Consider the following 21,115-nt stretch of genomic DNA (forward strand, 5'->3'; position numbering starts at 1 on the left):
ACGAGTTATTACCAGCAGCTAGGAATGTCTACTTAGCAGTGACTTGGAAGAAGATAACCCAAGGACCAGGACCATCATCCCAGGTGTTTTGGCCTCGAAGTAAGAGAGGTGATGGAGATGCTGCTTCTTAATGAGATTAAAGATAGCACCACTCCTTTGAAGTGACAAACTATTTCTAAAAGTCCATTTCATTCCAAATTTTCACACAGGGCGGATTTCTCCTTGATATTCTGCTATAGCCTTTGGGATCTGTTTTGCAAAACTGTTTATTGGCCTCAGAAACAGCATCACATGTTCCTACCAGCTCTTTATCCTCCAGGCTACCCACTGGCAAAGAGTACTTCTTTCTTTCCAGCCTGTCTCCAAGATAAATGGGCAGTGATATGCACTTATCCTCTCTGTCATGACCTCCAATCACCGTTAAATCTAGTTTTATTTTTGTGTTTCTCATTGTTTGTGTGTTTTGCTCTTCCTTTTCATATGTCCAGCTTAAATTTTTCCCACCTGTCCCCAGTCATGTAAAAGTATTTTGAATCTCAGCTGTCAGGTTCTTCTTGGAACCTAAAATAGGATAATTGGCTTTATAAGGTATGGAAATTTCCTGCCTGATGGACAAGACAAAGTAAAGTAAAAAGGGATGTAAATGAATCTGCTCACTGTGCCTTTCAGGTGGATTTTTTTCTTCACGGGTAATGTGCAGTTCTATCTCCTTTCAGATGTCTAACCTTAGCTAGTATGCAGTAGCCAGGACTGAAAGGAAAACTATTGCGTAATGTAAATAGTGAATTGAACAGGTGTTACTTGCCACAGGTTGCAAGGCAATAGGTTATAAGTGTCCTTCAAATAGCTCCAGAACCAGGGGATCAAGTGCAGTCACCTCCTTGTCTCCCAGCTACTGCGTCCTGGACTCCTTAGACCTCGAGATTCACATGTTGATTTGTTTCCCATTGCTCTTTGTCTCTTCATTTCAGGATGGAACCTGCATGTCTGCAGGACTGAAAACTCCCAAGAGATACCAGCTATTCATCTCCAACACAGCTTTCAGGAACTTTGATATGAACACTTGCACAGCAATCAGGACCTGTTCTGGCTGTTACCGAGGGCAGGGTGAGTATAATTTACACTTATTTCACAGCGTTTGCACAGTCCTTGGCTGCATCCCATTTCAGATTCATATTTTTAGAAGTTCTTAGCTTCTTCAGACAATCACTAATAGAGATTTCAGCTGAATCCTGTCCTGTGCAATGATGAAGAGGACTGTCCCCAGTTTTGCTTCGGTTATCTTATTACTGTGTTCGCTATACGTGAGTTGTTCAGAGATAGGTTTTGAGTTATTTGCATATGTGTTTTGCCTATGTTTCAGTGCAGTACGTAGTTTTCAAACGTGTCATTCTTTTTGCATCACTTCCCCAACTGGGACACCAAGATAACAACTCTTTCCTGTTTGCAGGGTGATGGGGCATAGGAAGGTGATATGAAGCTTCAAGGTAGATACTGTGCATGCTGTGCAGCTCAGATGAACTGAGAAAATTCCTGAGTCAGGATTGTAGTGATATGCACAACAACTCTCAATAATACTTACCTTTTTTAGTGTGTGCTCTTTGCTGACATTGTTGGCAGGCTGAACAAGACCCTTTAGCTGCTCATGGTCAGGTTGTAAGTTCTTCAGCATTTAGTCAGAGCCACATATTGTACATGTTTTTGAGAAAAAGGTGGCCTTATTTTTGCACTGATTTTATTTTCTCAGTGGGACTCTGGAATGTTTTTTAATACTTTGACTTGTTGCTTCTTCATTTTGGGATGTAACGTTTCAAGAGCAATGATTTGTTTAATAACTATGATGCATCCTCAGACAATTTTACCAAGCTACAACCTCAGGCCAGCCTAAACCTTCGGTGAATTTGCCTAAGATAATATATGTAAACTAAGCATCCTTTTGAGCTTTGAAGAAGTACCCAAAGGCTCTTTGAAGAACACTCCAACTGCAATTACCTCTTAAATATATTTATATATAAACTTATACTGCCTTACAATAACAGAGAAAAAGACTTCAGGAGGTGACTGAGATCAAAGGACAAGAGGAATAGTAAAATCTGACTCAGAGAGGCTACAACTGACAATATGATAGGCAAATAGTAAACAAGTGTGGCACATGAACACTCATGCCAAAGCTGACTTGTTATGGTACATGGGGCAATAATTTTTGGACACTCCTGGAAATATTAATGTGTTCAAAAACTTTCTATGCTTTAGCCCACTTGAATAGTCCTCCTTGCTGTATCTGTCAGTGTTACAATAGTGAAAACATACTCCAGCCACACTTCTTAGCCAAGGCTTTATCCTGCCAGGTGCTGTACATATGCACACACAGATAAGCAGCCCTTATCTCTGAAGAATTTGTCTTATAAACAGGGCAGAAAATATCTATAAGTATTACTGTTTTGGGGATGATAACTTTTGGCAATGGGACTTTTGAAGAGGTTTTTGGAGTCACTCAGAAGGTACTGAAAGAGCAGCACCTGGATCAGAGGAGCCTGTAACAAGTCCTGTCACAGCAGGATGCTGGGCAGGTGGGACCTGGCCAGAACATACAATTCCTACCATCATCTTTTTTTTTTTTCTTTTTTTCTTTCTTTATTTTTTTTTCTGAATTCCCTCCACTCGTTGACTTAGCAAACATTCTTCCAAAGTGATGGTGAAGTGATGCTAATCTCTTTTTCTCCAGAGAAGCCTTCAGACCTTGAAGAGGTTCGTCTTTGTTTCTGAACTTCTGCTTGTTCCCCCCAGGTGGGTTTACAGTGAGAGCTGAGCATCTGACCTTCACCAACTCACCTTACCAAGTGTCCTTCCCCTTTCCTCACTCTGCCATCCTTGAGGATCTTGATGGATCTGTCACTGGACAAGAAGGAAGTCGTCTCCTCCCTTCTACAGACATCCTTGGGGCTTCATGCACAGCCAGTACCAATTTCAGTCAAGCTTCTGGTGGCAGCGTTTGTGGCAGGGACCTTGTTTTCCACCGTATGTCTCTTCATTTGTGAGTAACCATTCCTCTTTTGAAAAACCTCACTTGCTATGTTTTATATTGAGAGAGCTGCTGTGTCTAAACATGATACCAAGACACTTTGTTGGGTCCTAAATGAGGTCAGGATAAAAGCCTGAGCACTGGCATACAATAGTCCGTGCTGTTGTCCACATGATCTCTGGCACCATTTTTGGTGTGACTACTTGTTCTTGCCCAGACAGTTCCCAGGCATGATTTTAGTGACAGCACAGGGACCATTCCTAACTGGCAATTTGGATGTAGTCATCACGGTTTAGATGAGGGAACTTAGCTGTATGGACAGCTACAGAAATTATAAATACAACTTGGCCTCTAGGCCAGAGGACAGTCTTTGGTTTATTTTGTTTACTGATTTGGATATGGCCTGTCCAAACCTGATTTTCTTCCAAGGTTCTCAGCAAGATTCTTATCTTTGTTACCCTGGTTTTCTATCTATAGTCTTGATCCTCTCTGGAGACAGTTCTGGCAGCGTTAAGTTGACTTTTAAATGGTAATTGTGGTATATTACTATTTTGTCCCTCTTCAAATTACCAGAGGGATATAAATGGGCTTTTGTAGTACTGGGAATCCAGCTCAAGGTGAACACTGACACTCAGATGTTCAAAGGGAGATTGATGACCAAGCCCCAACCACAGTCAGAGATTTAGTGGGTGAATTGGGAACTTTGCCAACATTTTCTGACTGCTGAAATATAAAGTAGACATAGATCATGAGAACACCTCCACTGGTGATAAGATGCAGAAAAAAAGTTTGAATTTAATTATTTTTTAAGTCATGCTCTGAGGGTGTTTCCTTTTATACTCATCGTGAGAGATTTCCCTAAAAGTTCCCAAAGGATAGGAGGTCATGAATAGGTTAGTTTTTCATGTCTTCAGCAGAATATTTCTGGCATCTAATTTCATTTCTTTGTAAGTTCCATAAGCATTTTATGATTTCATGGGCCCATCTGTCATGCAATGAACAGACATATTGTACAGAAGATATAATAACTTCATGATGTATTTAATTAAAAGAAAACTTTCTGGTAGATAATTTTCTGCCATTCTGTTGCAGCCATGTCTCTTATCACAGAATCATAGAATGGCTCGAGTTGGAAGGGACCTCAAAGATCACCCAGTACCAACCCCCTGCCATGGGCAGGGATGCCACCCACTAGATCAGGTTGCCTAGGGCCTCATACAGCCTGGTCCTGAATACCTCTGGGGATGGGACATCCACAGCTTCTCTATGCTGTTCTTTGCTTTCTGTGAGGTACATGTAGTCAGTTCAGATCATCAAACCTTAATAGGTTGACACAGGCTCATAAACTAAGCAATCTGTTTCAGTCTATATGATTGGCTCACTATCAATATTATGGAATCAAACAATGGTTCGAGGGAGATATGAAACTCACGAGTAAGCTTTTGTTACTGTGGGAGGCAGGGCTTTCTTGACAACTAGTTAATTGCTCTTCTGAATTAGTTAAGATACCACTTTCCACTTGATTTCAATGGGCACTTGTGATAATACTACTGTTTATAGACTGAAATGGAACAAAACAAAACAGCAACTACATTTCTTCGTTTTAAATGGTGGAGGAACCCAAAGCATAAATGAACGAATCACTTTGTGGATGAAAGCAACTACAGTAAAATTGTGATATAGCTCTCTAAGCTTATTCAGCACTCAAATATTACGGGAATGATTTGGCAGGTGAGCCAAAAATTCAATGATTGAAGTCAAATTGAGTTAAGACATAAAAACTTGGTTATTTTCCTGAAGAGCATGTATAGTCACCATGTGAATATTGACAATGTGTCCTATTATGGCTGATGGAAACCTGTGTCCTTGATTTGGTTGCCCATGCAGAGGTGTCTGGTGACATTTAAAATCCCCTGTGATAACTTTGTTTGTCACTCTGGTGGCAGAAGATCAAGGATCTCTTGCAGGCACTGTATCAGATCTGCCATCTCACTCTGATATTTTGGATTCCTAGAGACATTTTAAACAACACCAAATGCCTGTTTCTCTGGTTCTTCTCTTAAGGGCCAGTCAGCCGAATTGCTGTTTGGGCTTCTGGCTGTACTTACTATGAAGTTAGTGACTGTAATGGGTATTTAGTTAACCAAAGCACATACAAACATCAATAAACAGGTGACTTAGTCCTAAATTGAATGTCAAGATTTTCCTCTACCTGCCTTCTACAGTGGTTTGGGGGGAAATAAGATGTATGCAAGCACAGGGAATGTTTGTGCATATACAAGTGCAGTGTGTCTCTCTTTTTTACTTAGTTTTAAATCCATTCCCTGTTTCATCTTTTTTTTATTGTTAAAGGATCATAATGGTTCCTGGCACAGTTTTGGCCCATGACAGCTATGACACTCCCAAGTAATTTCTAGGTACAATTTAGGGGTCAACATGACCTAGGTACTATTTCCAGTAGGGCAATTTGTATGTGTCCATGTTTTTTGGAAGCTGAAGAAGCTAGATTGTACGAATATGGCTAGGCCATGCCATGTGGCCTCAAGGCCAAAGGACAGGTCACAGCACCAGTTAGCTTACCCATAGAGGTGTAGCTGCAGGTCTGTGTCTGACTGCTTACATACCCAATGAATGGATGAGACAGTTGTGTTGGAGGAGATCTGTACGGATAAAACCATGCCTTATGATGTAAGCTACATGTCTGCTTTGCTGGTATCTCTTTGCACTCCCATGCCTACTGTAAGTTTGCAACAGAATGTTACTTTTAACCTTTTTTTTTTCTTTTTTTCTGGAGACATAAAAATTGTTCTGGAGAGTTCAGCCTCCTACTTGTATCGTCTTATATTCCACCTTTGTAATAACCCAATCCTGAAGTCCAGCTCTTCCCACTGGCTCCTGAGTGCTGTCCCAGCAAACTTCTGTTGCTCCACTTGCCTCCCCAAGCTGGATTTGCTCTTGCCTTTGAGCAGCTGGCAGCTAAAGGGATCCAGTGGAGAAATACTGCTTAGCCAAGTACTTCCACCACTTCCGTTACGCTGGAGGAATTCCTGGCATAAAAAGGGAAGAAAAAAGGATTTTTAGTAATCTAAGTACCACTCTTGTTTTTCTTCCCATGCTCATCTTCCCTTCCCAGTGCTCCACTCAATGTTTCACTTTCTTTTCAAAGTATGAGTCTGAATCATTATCCATTTTTTGCCGTTTCAGGTTCGTAGTACACAGGCAGCAATGTTGAAGTGCTCTGTCAGAGCCCCGTTATTAATTCATTTCTATCTTATAACTCATGTTTTAGAAGAAATATTTTTTTCCTTTGCAAATAGGAAAAAAAAAATCATGTGTTCCTTTGAAGTGGAAAACTATATGACTTTCAGCTACCTGCAGGCTTTGGATGTGCTTATTTGTTTCAACTAGTGAAAACAAAAGCCTGCACTAAATTAAGTGTTTGGAATTGTTCTGATTTAACAAAGTGTATTGATTAGATGGAAAAATACAACTATGCTAGTTGTCTTTCTCGACCACTTATGCATAAGGTCTTCTGCAAACTACTTCCCCTTCTAGCTTGTGTTTACCTTGATTATACAGACTGGAGCTCTTTGCTCAATAATGTGTGGTTGGTGTAGCTTCTCACAATGTTGCCTGTAGATTTGAGTCCGTTTGGGCACTGCCACAATATATACTAATATTTCGTGACAGGTAATGTCTTCAATACACATCATTCCTCCTTGCATTGAAAGGGGGGTAAGGAGCAAGTACAAATGTGAGTTCATCTGCACCATTGTGATTTGATCCCTTGTCTAAACTTTGTCTTCCCTGTAAGTTGCTTATGAGTTATAGATAATCGTAGAATCATTAAGGTTGGAAAAGACCTCCAAGACCTCCATCTAGTCCAACCATCCCCCTACCACCATGATATGATCATATAAGTGATAATATAAGTGACTGAGGTGCCCAGTCCCCTAGATATGATTTATATCAATCTCTTATTTCCAGCAAGTCTCCTTCCTTTCCTTTCTTTCTTACTCACCTACATAAGCTGTGAGTCAGTTTGTGTCAAAGATACTTGGCAGTCCCAATAGCCAGCTGCTAGTCTGCCCTCTTGAGGACTCTGTACTCACCAGAGTAACCTGAGAGACTGAAAACATCTTCTCTGTGCTGCTTCCAGATCCTCTCTTGTGAGTAGCTCCTACCAGCCAAATCACTGTCATGTTAAGTTGAAAGACTGTCAGCAGGCAGCCAAGCAGAGCAGGCAACAGCTGGCGTTCAAAGCAGTGAGTCAGGGAGGCTGCGGTCACAGAGACAATGCTCCAAAATGGACCTGGTGGAGAAACAGGGTGGGGAGTGAAAGGAGCTAGAGGGGATGAAGGATGCAAGTCAATTAATAAAATTTCCACAGTGTGACATGAGGATGAGAGGGTGGGGAAGAAAAGGAAAGGGTGAATTTTGTCCAGATGTATTTGAAGAATGTTCACAATAAAAAGGGAATAGTTTGGGATTAATACAACAAAACATGACTAGGAGCAATTGGCAGAGGTTGAGCAGACAGAATAAGAAAGGCTGGGTGACAGGAAGAATTTCCTAGCAATGCAGTCTGTTGGATTCATCTAACGTCAGTAAAAAGATGAAAGTACTGTTTGGGTACTGTTGCTTGGGTTTCTTCAGTTTCTGATAAGCAAAGAATTACAAATTGCTGTGGAAATAACCCTTCAGTGGTGCTCTACCAGCTCTGGAGTACGTGACCTGTTAAATCTGCAAGTTGCTAGTTCCTAATTGTTCTTACAATTTGTGCTAAGTCCCTGCGGTTGGGAGAACAGAGGACAATCAAAACCAGGGGTGCAAAATGATATGCAAGCCTCAAGTCCAAGCTTTAAGCACTGAAGCCACATTTGCTGATCATCAGACTGAAGTGTTAGCACAAGAGCATCCTCACTTTGATATGATGTCACACTGTACAAGGAGAAGATTTCAGGCAATAGCAATAAGACCATTTCATCTGCTGTGCTCAGTAGCTCTCTCTTGCCCTAGGGTGATGCGGTCTCTGTGCTCCTGAATAAATAGTGTGAGGTGCTTGGCATGGTGGTTTGCTTTTGCATCCCCCAAAGACTGGACTCCAGATCCAAAAATCTTAAAGGTCTTAAAGGCAGTTAACGGATTTTGAGAGGGGAGTCCTGTTATGGCAAGGAGGGAGGACAGAAAACAAGCAAGCGGTATCTGGTGACCCTGCTTGAGCGGGGGTTTGGACCAGACGACCTCTAGGGGTCCATTCCAAGCTAAAACATTCTGTGATTTGCTCACAGAGGAGGGAGACAGCTTGGTACACCGTGGTTACCTCTGTCGCAGCAACCTCAGGTTCATTCCCTGACTCTGAGGGCAACTGCCAAGTCTTGACAACAGCCAAGTTATTAACCTTCTTAGTCTCCAAAAGATCAGGCAAGTTGCATCAGCACTACCTTTTGGGAACATTCCCCTGCATGGGATTTGTCTGGATAGGACTGGTTGCTGCAAGCCAAAAGCATGTCCAGTACCATTTAAATAAGTTAACAGTAAAATGTGGACAACTGAAAGCTAGAGCCCAACTCTTTATCTTTGTGCTCTTTAATTTTCTAGAGTACAATAACGTATTGGCACATTTTTTTTCTTCCCCAAATGTGTTTAGAAAAATGATATATACATATTTGTTGTTGGAGAAAAACCCTTGGAACCCTTTTTGTTGTTGTTATAGAAGACAAGAATATTAAGCGTTTATTGACTCTCTGTCCTGAATTTCTTCACCCAACAACTTCCAGGGTAACTGGGACCCATTTCCAAGCCTGCATTGCTGTAACAAAAGCCTTCTCCACGAAGTCCACTTGAAAGTTAAAATAATGTGTCACTTAAACACCCTTTAAAGAGGGTTTTTATGTCTTTTAAAAATGTAATTGAAGCTTATAAAAGTCTTTATAAATTTATATGTGGGAAAGTTATTGAGTAGTCTGAAGAACAGCTTATGCCATGGCACAGCACAGCATGGCTGCAGGCTAGATACGGCTGCTCCAAATGCCACTGCTACCCATATTAGAGTGAAAATATGAGTCTCTATTAATATTAAAACAAATTTTCATTAAAAAATTGTCATAACATGATTAAGTGACTTTAAAAGTTTCTTCATATTATGCATAATTTTTACAAGAGGAGTGCATTAGAATAATCGGCAGCCAGGCAGCACCTTGCGGCAAAGGGGACTCCAAACACTTTGCAACCGCACGCACCAGAAGGAAGTTCACCTCTTGTTCCTTTTCAGTTGCTTTCCCCCTCTCACTGGGGAAACCTGGGACTTGCTCAGCACTAGTCTTGTAGTTCGAGCCCTTTATTGCTTCCCTCTTCTTAATCTGCTGCAGAGGAAAAGATTAACTTCTTCTTTATAGCCTTAATTCTTAAATCTGGTCTAATATCCTCTCCTGTAGTGCATGCATTCAGTTGCTGCAAACCCAGGCGCTGCTGATGGCTTAGAGTGAAAAGAATAGCATACCCCCTACCTCCGTGTCTTTGAGTCTTGAAGAGAGTTCAAATGGTTACTCTAGTTTTGCTTTTCCTTTGATATTGACTTACTGTGGTGCCTTCAGATGAACACCCACCTGCTGTGAGACACCCTGACTGTCACCGTTTTTTTTTTTTTTTTTTACTCGATGTGTACATGCTCAGTTGCTCTCTGGTTAAATATCTTCCCTGTGTACATGACTGGATTCATACATGGGGCAGCATGTGCGCTCACTTGGCCTCGTAACCCGGCCTTTTTCAAGGCTCCCGTGACATAAAGTGGATAAGCAAAATAAGCAAATATTTGGTAGTTGGCTGTTGAGTGTTCAGTCAACCAACACATCAGCTAAGCTTCGGAGTTTTCTCTGTGTCATCCCACCAAAGCAGCTGAGAGAAATTTGGTACCCAGTAGAGGATCCCCTTCCATTTATCCTGCAGCCTAGGGTGTTGGAAAGAAAGACAGATCCTGCACAAGCTTGTGAGTGAAAAAGATAAAATGTGTCCCTACGCCTGGCCCTCAGCTTGACTATTGGCTGGGGTGTTCCTGGGTGCAGGGGGAGTATTTAGCATTGAGGCAGCTGATAGCCCTACACTTTCTTTGCTTGCAAGGAAAATGTTGGCTAGCTGTTGGGATGTTCTTAGGGGATGGATAGGTCCAAGCTATGTCTGCCAGCAGGAACACGCTATCATACCAAAGAACTGTTAGTCGTAAGATCTTATGAATTTGTAGAGGATTGAGTGGGCAATAGAGGTGCAGTAAAAACATGACCAAAGTATGTGCATCCAAATCTTTAAATCCATGTTGGGTGCTTCAGAGCCCTTACCTTATGTGGGATAAATGGGGTGACAAAGTTGTCATCTTTGCATCAGTTGTCTTTGCTACACTTACAGTGCAAATATGTTTGAACTGCTTGCTTACCAGCCACGTTACAGCTCAGAATTTGTACCCAATGTTAGTTTTCCTTAAAATATCAGCCTGTAAACTGTAGAAGCTGGGGAACCGATTTAAGAACAAGGATGACTTAGGTAGAAGCCAGCAGTAGCCAACTCAAAAGCTGGCTTAAAAGAAGCCCTCTTAGCTTGTCATTCACAACACTCTCTGCTCCTGGGAGATCACCTCAACTCTTCTTCACTTCAAATTCAGAAGGCCTATTCCATAGAGGCTGCTCAGGATCGGGGACAACAATCTAGTTACTTTCCAAATGACCCCTGCTTGCAAAAACTCGTTGATGGGAAGGATTCCTAATACAAGGCAGATTTGAATCAAGTCCTTCCTCAACAAAGATGTATGCATTTACTGAAAGCAGTGAAAATTCTGATTCTTGGCAATTAAAGTAAAATGAACCATTCTTGGGACTAGCATCAAACCTGTAAAGTGTTTGGTATGGCTATAATTTGGAATTAGCCTCCATTTGGCCAACAATAAATTGGACTGTTGATATAAACATTTGGTGTCCCATTTGAAGTTAGATGCTATGTTGTTTCCTGTTTTAGGAGAGGGATAATCATAATGGATTATTACACAAATGTATCAAACAGAAAGCATTTAGAGCTAAACACAGCGTCTGCCTTCATACACACAGATATGGACCCTTAGGATAAGTAAGCTAATGGTAAACATAAACAGGAGAGTTAATATTTGTTCTGCTTGATGTTGTTGATTGGTTTAACAAATCCTTTGTGGGCCATCTATGTTGAACAGTTCTGCACAATGCACTTGAGCTAAATTACATAACAGTTTATATGATTACAATTGGTAAATTGTTACTCAGACTGTAAAGTCCTATCTAGCAATCCTGCCATATTTCTAGAGCAAATTGCTCCTTAATTGAAACCTGCTTCAATATAAAAATACAGCCTTTTCAATGAGTCATCCTTTTTTTCCCCTTACAGTTTGTAAAGGCTTCCAGCAGTTTAAAGCGAGGGTTAATTTTGCATTAAGACCATTGCCTCCTAGTTTCTTTCAAATAAAGCCAGGGGAAGTTCAGGGGAAGGCTCTTTCCTCTGATAATGAAGCTCTCCATGTTAATGATGCGTGCAGGCTCCCTCAGATCCTCTGAATTAGAAATACTCGCGTGTGCGAGCGCTTCTCTGCTTCATTAACATTAAGGAGAGGTAGATTGGTGGCTATTTAGGGCACAGTGAAATCGCTGGCTATTTAGGGCAAATGGAAATGGTGCTAATTGTGGCTGGTAATTCCATTAGTAGGATGCTTCCATTTTGGTGACTGTTTGGCATATAGGTGAAAAAAACAAGCCTGCTGACATCCTTGCAAGGAGAATGTAGTATCAGGCTCATTGTTTCCTTGTACAAGTTTTCTGTGCAGAGTTGCAGAGTTTTTCAGGTGCCCCCAATTTTTTTTTATTTTTATTTTTTGGCGTGGTGCACTATGTCAGGAGCAGGGCATGTGATAGTGGGTGCAAGACACATGAAAATCAAGGACACAGCGTTCCAGGGCAAGGAAACCCCAGAGGTTTCAGGCCGTAAGATGCCAGGCAGTCTTTGTCTCCCTTTCCTTCCTAGGAAGGAATGAAGGTCAGGGAACCCAGACTATCTTACTGTAAGCTGTGCAAAGCTTTCCTCTACAGAAAAGCTTTATGGCTTAAAGTATTTATTTATTTATTTATTTTTTCCCAAAATGAAAATTCCCCAGTGAAGGCTCCTGGAATACTGGAAAGATGTATTTCATTTAACTGTACCCATCTAGAAGTTAGCTGTGTAGTTTAAGATAGTTATTTGAGGTGACTTTATAACTTCACATCAAGGTCATGTCCAACTATCTTGGATTCGCATTGCATTCACTAGTCAGGGAGTCTGCCAGGCTAGTGTGGCATCCTAAATTTCTTACAGACAAATCAGTGGACTTGTATCCCTCCTTGTACCCCAGCAGGATTGCCCCTTCCTGGCTTTCTTCTCTGTCTTTATAGCTTCTTGGAAGTACTGGGAAGAAGTCCCCGAGATGAGTGGTCAAAGCAGTCTCATCAGACTTCTCCAGCAATGAAGAACAAAAAGAGTAAAGAGCAAAAAAGCAAGGATCTATACTGCACAGAGGATGCATCAGAGTCTCTGTCACTTATTGTGGCATTATACACCTTTGTAACTCAATCAGGCAATTCCTGGTGTGCAGGAGAGTTTAATGTTGCACCACACTATATTTGGTATGCCACTGCTGCTAAAAATGTTTTCTTGAATACCTGTGCAGGTGCTGATAACTGTGGCAATAATGTGCTTGTCATTTACTTGCTTAATTAGCAGCCTAATATCCTGGTCCAGTTAATGCCTATAAGAGGAGGTTTATTAGTAGTACGAAAGCTGTTTAAGCCTTATAAACTCCTTCCAGTCAGTTTCATTGGTCTGCCAATATCTTCTGGTTGAGTGATTCTTTGCTGATTCACACTTCCCCTGTTTCCCACTGCTGTTGCTCAGCTGAATGTTTCTGGGTAATCAGAAAGCCCTTTGCCAAAGTGACAGGCAACAGAATAGCAAAAAAAAAAAAAAAAAAACCACCCTGATTTTAAAAGAGAAAAAAAAAATCTGCAAGCAACCCTCCTCCAAGACAACTGCTACAGTATTTTTCTATTGTCTCTGCAGCAGCAAGGGGGAGCTGGGACAAAAATAACATGTACCAAAAGTCAAATTGCAAGGTGACACGAACTTTAGCATTGCATGTCTTGAATAAGGGGGCTGTATCCAGTCTAAAGCACTGAGTAATATGCTAAGAGGGGCTCTTCTCCCAAGCATCGAGTGATAAGACAAGGGGAAATGACCTCAAGTTGTGCCAAGGGAGGTTTAGGATATTAAGAGAGATTTCTTTACTGGAAGGGTTGTGTGACATTGGAACAGGCTGCCCAGGGAAGTGGTTGAGTCGCCATCCCTGGAGGTCTCCAAGAAACGTGTAGCTTTCGAACTTAGTAGCATGGTTTAATGGTGGACTTTATTACTAGGTTAAAGGTTGTACTAGGTGATCTTAGAGGTCTTTTCTATCCTGGATGATTCTAGGATATCTAGTTGAGAGCAGATATTCTGATAGTTAGAAATACCGTTTCAGATACAATAAAAAGACTTTATTTTTAGCTCACTGTCAGCTCAAATGCCAAAACTGACTAAGTGGACTAAAGGTGAAATCGTCAACTTGCCTTGATCCTGCAGCAGCGTTTGATTCATGCGTAAATCTGCGGCATTCATCTTTATGGCAGAATCATGGCCCCAGGGTACCCTGGCAAGCCAGCAAGGCTTCTCCTCTGCTGGGAATGATCTGCAGTCCTAGGGCATGTATCCCTATCAATTCCCCATGCATAATATGTAGAAATGCAAGAAGTAGGAAAAAACTTGTGAGTTGTGGTTTTGCAGCTGAAACCACAATTTTCTTACAAGCAGCTCTAGTACTGTGGGGGCATGGGATGGGAGATGTTGGTGATGATGGGGTAAAACCCTTTCTAGAATGGGAAGTGTTCAACAGGAATTGTGGATGCTGCCATCAGAGTTCCTCCTGTATTTGTAGTGATTTAGCCAGCCTCACATTAATCCCTTTGCAAACCAACTGGGATTATGCTCAGGATAGGAAATAATCTCTGCCAGTTTCTACTGAGAAGGGTGCCACAATGAGATGCATCAAATTCTCAGACGAGCTTAGGCAGTCTGTGCATGTACGTGCAGTAAGGAGACAGGGAGGAGGTTCTTAGGCTAGGATTTATTCTTCCTGACTTTTGATATCAGAATGTGATTTCTCATGTGGAAGTCTTGTTGCACAAATTCATTCAGGTCATGGAGAAAAAGCAGCTGCAGAGAACGTTTTAGCCCACCTCACATCTGACATCCTCTGGAGGAGCTTGATGCTCCTTGTTGCCTCTAGAGGGAGCAGGTATGACCGTAGTTCAATGCTTAAAATTAAAAAAGGTAAATTCCAGCTGCCGTGACTTCACTCTTCCTATGTCTTTCATATATCATGGGCCTGGGTGTCGTGTACCAATTTGAGTGAAACAGTATTTTATCACCTTCGGTCTTGAAGCATAGGCTACTTTTTCTCTGTTGATATTTAATGTGAGTGGCATGATCCACTCACAAAATAAGTCCATCTGTGTTGCTTTATAAGTCAGTAAGGCCTTCTATGCTGTCTTTGGAAGCTGCTCAAAGACCTTCTCAGTCAAGTTCCAGATGTGGAGCAGTAGCGCTGTGTAGCTAACCAGAACATAGTTTAAACCATAGTTTGTATTTGTTTCAAGAGCTGTTGCAAGTATGCAAGATGCTGAGGATTGGAATTAAAATCTTTGTTTTAAAACAGCTTATGATCAGACATGCAGAGACGATGTTCAATACCTGAACATCAGAAAGGTTAGCGGCCTTTCATCTTTATCCTTTTCTTCACGCAGTTTGTTGGCTTCAACAAATGAATTCCTGAAAGCAGAGTATTCTGTATTTTTACACATTACATTACACAGCCTTGTATCTTAGGGAAACTCACAGTAGTACTAGCAAGAAGTTAATCTGGCTAGAAGCTCAAAAATCAAGGTCAGTTTAGCATAATTTGAAAAAAAGTGTATGTGCAGGAAAAAGATGGAGTCTGTACCTGGGGAGGAAGCAGTGTAAATTTTTGGCCATACTCAAGGCAGGTAGTTATATCCATTCCAGCCTCACTGCGTTATTTGCTATTTTTAGTAGAGAACGGCCCCCAGCTGTCTTAATTTTAAAGGGTTTTTAGCCATTCAGGATATCATTGCTATTGGTGATATTTTCAGGAAGTTTTTCCTCTGACTAGATTGGATAGGAATTAGAAGAGGAAAGAGCTAGTGAAAAAGGGTGTTGAGTTCTCATTTGGATGCTCAGCAGACACGCTGTACTAAATGTTCACCCACTTTATGAAGTCTTTCATCAGTCTGCAGCAGCCCCAGCTTTGTACTGCATGCTGAGCCAGGCACAGTGCAGCATTTTTAATTATACAGGATTTTCTCACCTTCAGCCTTAATAAAACTTCTGACTGCTTAAGTAGGACTAACCAGGAAACTCTATCAAACCGTTGTATGAAGATGAAGATCCTGGAAGTTGGGCCTGAGGATCATGAGTCTGGTGGATGGGGAAATATCCTGACAGTACAGGAGTACAGGAGTTGGTACCCTGGCTGTTGCCATTGCTCTGCTTTGGCACAAGCCTTGCTCCTCTGTGCCTTTTATCTTCAACCCTTTGTCTCTCTTTCTCTCTTTTTATGGCTCTTCAGGCAGAGATCGTTTCTTACTGTGTTTGTAAAGAACTACACAAATGAAGTCACATTCTGAGAGAGAGACAGCATATACTACTGTAATTCAAATAAAAATAGAACTGTAAAGGTTGCAAAATGACAGAGCTGAGTAAAAAAAAAGGGATTTTTTTTTTTTCCTACAGAAAAGAGGCTCCAGACTTTCCCTATAATTTAACCGTGACTGACAGTAGGAATAAGACAACCACAGTCAATTACGTCCCTGATACTTTATCAAACCCATATGGCTGGATGGTTCTTCTTTTGGATAAAGAGACTTACACACTGACATTCGACAACCCTTTGGTCAGCAAACAGCTCCAGGTAACACAGACAGTTTTTATAATTTCTAAATTATATTTGGAAGAGATAGTCATGCTTTTATCTTTCTGGGTGGGCAGAGAGAGGAAAAAAAAAGCGTTAAGTGCACTCAAAAAATCTCTCTATATTTATAGGCAGGGTTTAGATATGACGACCTAGTCCTGAAGCTCTCAGAAGTGACTTGGAGTAGGAATAAGATTTTGGACATAGTAGATGAAAGTTCAATGTGTTGCTAAGAAATTTACAAAATTCATATTATCTTGAGACATATCAAAGGATGGTTTTCAGAAGACATAGTTCTTCTGTATCTTTTAAGGTGACAAGGGAATTTTATCTGCATTCACCATCACCTCCTACTTAATTTTCCCCACTCTCTTCCATGTTTTCAGTACGTGTTTTGCAGAAGAATATGTTGCACATGTGGAACATCATCCTCTTTATTCCTGTTATACTGTACTCTGTGGAGCTATATTCACAGAGACAGATGTGTTTATTTTGGTTCCCTCTTCTCTAGTATTCAGTGACATTTAGCAACTTCACAACTGGGAATTACTTGCTGGTGGAACACGAGGATCTTCCTGCCCATCCTGAGGTTATAGTGTCCTGTGGAAAAAGAACTGGACAACCACTCCAGTCACTGCCTTCCTATGGTCATCACAGGAACTGTGACTGGTACCTTGACAGCAGACTGAGGAAGCTAACCTACTTGGGTAAGTGCAATATGAGGGATATATTGTACATTCTTGTTCAAGAATGGTGACAGAGCTAATGTCTTTTCAATTAAAGCCCCCAGGCATTAAAAACCCTTAGACACAAGAAAGTCTTTAAATGGCCTTTCAATAAGCATGCAGTCCTCCAATAAGACCAATCAAATAGGTAAATGCATGCACATCAGGTTGGTGTCTATCTGATCTAGCTGATGCCTAATCTATCAAGAACAGGAATGTATCATAAATAGTGGGTGAGATGACATCAGTTGAATTTGAATTGGTGTTTTGGAGAGGAAAAGGCATTAAGTTCCACTAATGATCTCTGGTGTCAGCTGGTCCCATATCACATATATCATTAATAAACCATGTGCAATCTATCTAGGATAAGCCCACTGAAAGCAATAGGATTACTGAACAAGGTCTTTTCTTGTGACTGTAAACTTTCAAAAGCATCATAAACCTTCACATCTGAGAGTGGTGGCTTTGTACACTGGATCATGAAGTATGGTGGTCTCTTCTTTAAGAAATTCGGGTATTTAATGATATTTATTAGAATTGTCAGTACCTTCAAATTTAATTTATTCTTTTAAGATGTGGACTGTTCCCATAATTCCCTTTTTCAAGCAAATTCTTTTCTAAGGGTCTAAGTTCTCTATGTAAAAGGCAAGGTAATGATTTTTGCTGTCATTAATAGTAGTAGAATCTGGAATCACAAAGGCACTTCTGCCTTTTAGAAGTGCAGAGAGGAGAGGCACACTTCTGTGCCTTTGAGAAGCATAGCTTATCATTCGTGTTCATTATACAGGGAAACTAAAGTATCAAGATTCTGATTTTCACAGGAACAGGAAATTTTGTCACTGATCTAATCCGTTCATTTTAGTGAATTACTTTTGATTTACACTGTGGAGATGGCATGCAAATGGCTTTCTCATATAGGATCTGCTTAGAAAAGAGCAACTGGAACAATCACTGGGAGAGAAGAAAGGAAAACATGGCTGGAATGAAGGCAGGTAGTCCGCTAACAGTCTGACAGCAATAAAAACTGAGGAGAAATGAGGAAGCCTATCCCTTAACCTCAGTCTGAGGGGTCATACTTGCCACGTCTATCTCTGGTCCTGAGGCCAACTGGTATTGCACAGCTTGTGTCCATACAGCTTAACATTTTCTCTCTCAAAACAGGCTGGATGCACCCAGGCTTCAAATTAGGAAAGATCCCTGTCCTGTGCTAACTCCCAAACCATAATGGTCACCATCTGGGAGAGTGCACCAGTCTGGGCCAAAGCTGTGCCAGAAAGTTGGCCAGCAATATTGCCATGCAGATTACTGGGAGCCAGTTCTTAGTCCCATAGCTTGGCCTTGTTTAGTCTGCTAGTACGGATACAGCTGTTGAGTAGAGATCATGTTGGGTATCCACTGGAAAAAATACTGCTTTTTAAAAATTATTTCAGTTGTCTCACAGTGCAAATTTGTTCTTGCAAATATGAAAGTCAACCTTTTTTCAGTTTGCATATCCTGAGTTGCAGTTTCATAAATAGAGCAGCATGGGAAATCTCAGAAGATGCCTGTTTCTTGGCCTCTTTTTACAGTTGAAAATAGAGGAGATGATGGCCTTGGGAAGACTGGGAAAAGGTGATCAGGCCAGCATATATCACTCTTGCATCATAGATACATTCTTGTTCCTCATTTGCCTTCCTTTCATTCTGATTTTTATTATACGAAGAGCTCGATGTTGTTTCTCATTTTAATATAGAGAGAAACAATCACCCAGAATACACGAGGGAAAATTTATGAAAACACCTAACATGTATAATTCATGCTATGAACATTTTCAGCCAGGACTTTTATAGCAGTGAGATCAATAATTCAGTGTTGAGTACCTAATATCTAACACTGTTGGTAGGGTAGAAGTCTGAAATAAAGCGAACAGATTCGTAGCCCTGGTGTGCCGTTTAATTTCTCTCCTAATCTCTGTGCAGGCTGAGAGGGTGAGGATAATTAGCCATCAGAGCAGACTCGTGGCATGTGGTGGACTTTCCATCACTCAAGGTCCTTAGATGATAGTTGGGCTTCTTTTCAGAGAAATATGCTCCAGCTCTGTGAGAAGCTATTAGAGTCCTCATGGGGCAGGATTCATGCTCCATAGGAGGTCGGGGAAGGCTGCCACAATAGTCCCTTCTGGCCTTAAAACCTCACCAGTCCACGCACCAACCCAGAGAGGACAACGCTTGAAGGCCTGGCCTTCAGAATGCTTTCCCGCCTAACTCTGCAAGCTGTTTTTATTTTTTAGTTACATTTAACTATATGAAATAATTAGCCCACTAATTAATCCCGTTTACAAGCTTTGTCGGATTCTTCAGCTGTCAGTCATGCCCGAGCCTGGGGCCGGCGTTTAGTCTCAGCTCCCTCCTTCATGTGACTTGGTCTCCATGGCTACAGGCTGCATCTGCTGACACCCCACTCTCTATTTACTGCTTAATTAAGAATTTCACGCTCAGCCCTTATCTGCCGCTAAGAACAAGAACACACTGTTAAGAAACTCCAAATTTAGGCTGCTGCACAAGGAAAGCCTTTCTTGTAGTCCTGCCTGTGTGGAGCCTCTTTAGCTACCCTCTTGGCAACCGTGCTGCCACCCTTCAATCAAAAATCATTAAATGGGGCAGAGATAATGAGCATGTAGCATATCAAAAGGAGGATGTTTGCTCGGGCTAAGGAGGAAAAGCTGTAAGGACCCATAAGCAGCCGCCACTTCAAAGGGAGAAGGGGCCGATAAAGAGTCATTTGTTCCTGTTTGACTTATGTAAAAGGTCTGGTATGTTGGAGGCCCGTCTCGCAGACGCGGATCCCCCCTCTCGGTGCTCGTGTGTCAGCAGCCGGGCAGCTGGGCGCAAACGGCATCAGCCCAAGCATATAATCACCCGACCCCGCGCCCACAATGGGCACTTGTAGGGGGTGGCCGGGGGAGGGCCGGGGGACAATGGGGACACAATTATTGCAGCTGCTCGGGAAGGCCATCATTCTTCCCGCACAACGTCGCCGGCCCTGGCGGGGCGGAGGGGAGAGCTCCGGCGTATTATTCATACGCTGACTTTTGGAAGCACTTTGCCGTGCCGGTGGGGTTTCGACAGCTGCTTGTGTCCCGCTTCGTTCTAATAATTGTACATTCTGTCAGGGGTCACCTTACTTTTGACCCTCTGCCTTTGTGCCCGCTGGAAAGCCTTTTAGGGCAAACGGCGGGGAAGTGGCAGGGGTGCGCTACATCCAAAATTAACGTCGGTAAATACGTATCAGATGCCAGCTCATTCACGGGCAGGCTCCTGAATTCACACAGGGGGAAAAAAGGAGGAGAAGGGGAGGGAAGACCCGATGGTGGAGAAGATATTGTTATTCAAACGAAGCAGGCAGCTGAACGAAGCCACCTTGGCCGGCAGCTCGTGTCCGGCTCAGGCGCTGTGCACACTCCCCCTGTCCAAAATTGCCCAGCGACATGCAAGTGTTTCTCTTTGGGGAAGAAAAAAAATGTCTGTCTGACACAAAAGGCAAGAAAATGTACCGTATGGAGGGGATTAAAGGAGTTAAGTTGCCCTGATGTGTTGCATGCTCACACTTTTGTAAATGAGACCTTGGCGTGGCACAATGCAAGGGAAGCTGAATGGGGAGAAATAATTGTAATGGAGAGTGTTTCTGCCATGTGGGGCACCTATGCAGAGATCTTTTAACAAAAGTGCTTGCTGCTACCTACATACATCAACCCTGTTAACCAACCCACGAGTTCTTTTGAAAATAATCTTTTCAGACCATGCAAAGGGATCGGCATTCAAGGAGTAAGAGCCCCCTTCACCACTGGCGCTGGGTGAAGGTGAAGCAAGGATGCCGGGGCCATCTTGTACCAAGGGAATCCATGGGCTTCAGTCATTTCTACATCAGCAGCTTTGCTCTGACATTGCTCAGTCTTTGTAGCATCACCCTGTTTGTCTCTGGGGCACCCCATATCATAAGAGAGGTGCTCCTCAAAGGTCACTGATGGGCTCCAGCATGTGGCTTCCTCAACACTGATCCATTGTGGCTCAACCATGTTTCAGGAGGGTGGCCTTCCCATGATGTGATCATACTGTATCAAAAAAAAAAACACCATTATTGTAACAACAGAGGTGGAAAGAAACGTCACACTGGGACATCTGGGATATTTTTAGGAGAAATATCCTGTGTAAATTACAATAATAACATTATGAGCTTTTTAAGTCTGTTACAAATACGAGCATATGGTACCACAGCATGGTACTGCTCCTTGGTTAAGGTCTCTGGGCAATACTGGAATTGGCTAAA

At 42.0% G+C, this 21,115-nt stretch overlaps 1 protein-coding gene across 6 annotated transcripts in view; it reads left to right on the forward strand.

Annotated features, from left to right (window-relative positions):
* PKHD1 (PKHD1 ciliary IPT domain containing fibrocystin/polyductin) overlaps positions 1 to 21,115 on the forward strand; it is a 266,267-nt gene that overhangs the window by 138,754 nt on the left and 106,398 nt on the right. For all 6 annotated transcript variants that reach the window (XM_083828669.1, XM_083828668.1, XM_083828667.1 and 3 more), the window contains 4 exons: positions 972 to 1,107; positions 2,788 to 3,034; positions 15,908 to 16,085; positions 16,597 to 16,792. In XM_083828669.1, coding sequence (XP_083684795.1) covers positions 972 to 1,107; positions 2,788 to 3,034; positions 15,908 to 16,085; positions 16,597 to 16,792 — 757 coding nt within the window. The remainder of the gene's footprint in view (positions 1 to 971; positions 1,108 to 2,787; positions 3,035 to 15,907; positions 16,086 to 16,596; positions 16,793 to 21,115) is intronic.

The sequence above is a fragment of the Anser anser genome (assembly GCF_964211835.1).
Source record: "Anser anser genome assembly, chromosome: 3".
Classification (NCBI taxonomy): domain Eukaryota; kingdom Metazoa; phylum Chordata; class Aves; order Anseriformes; family Anatidae; genus Anser; species Anser anser.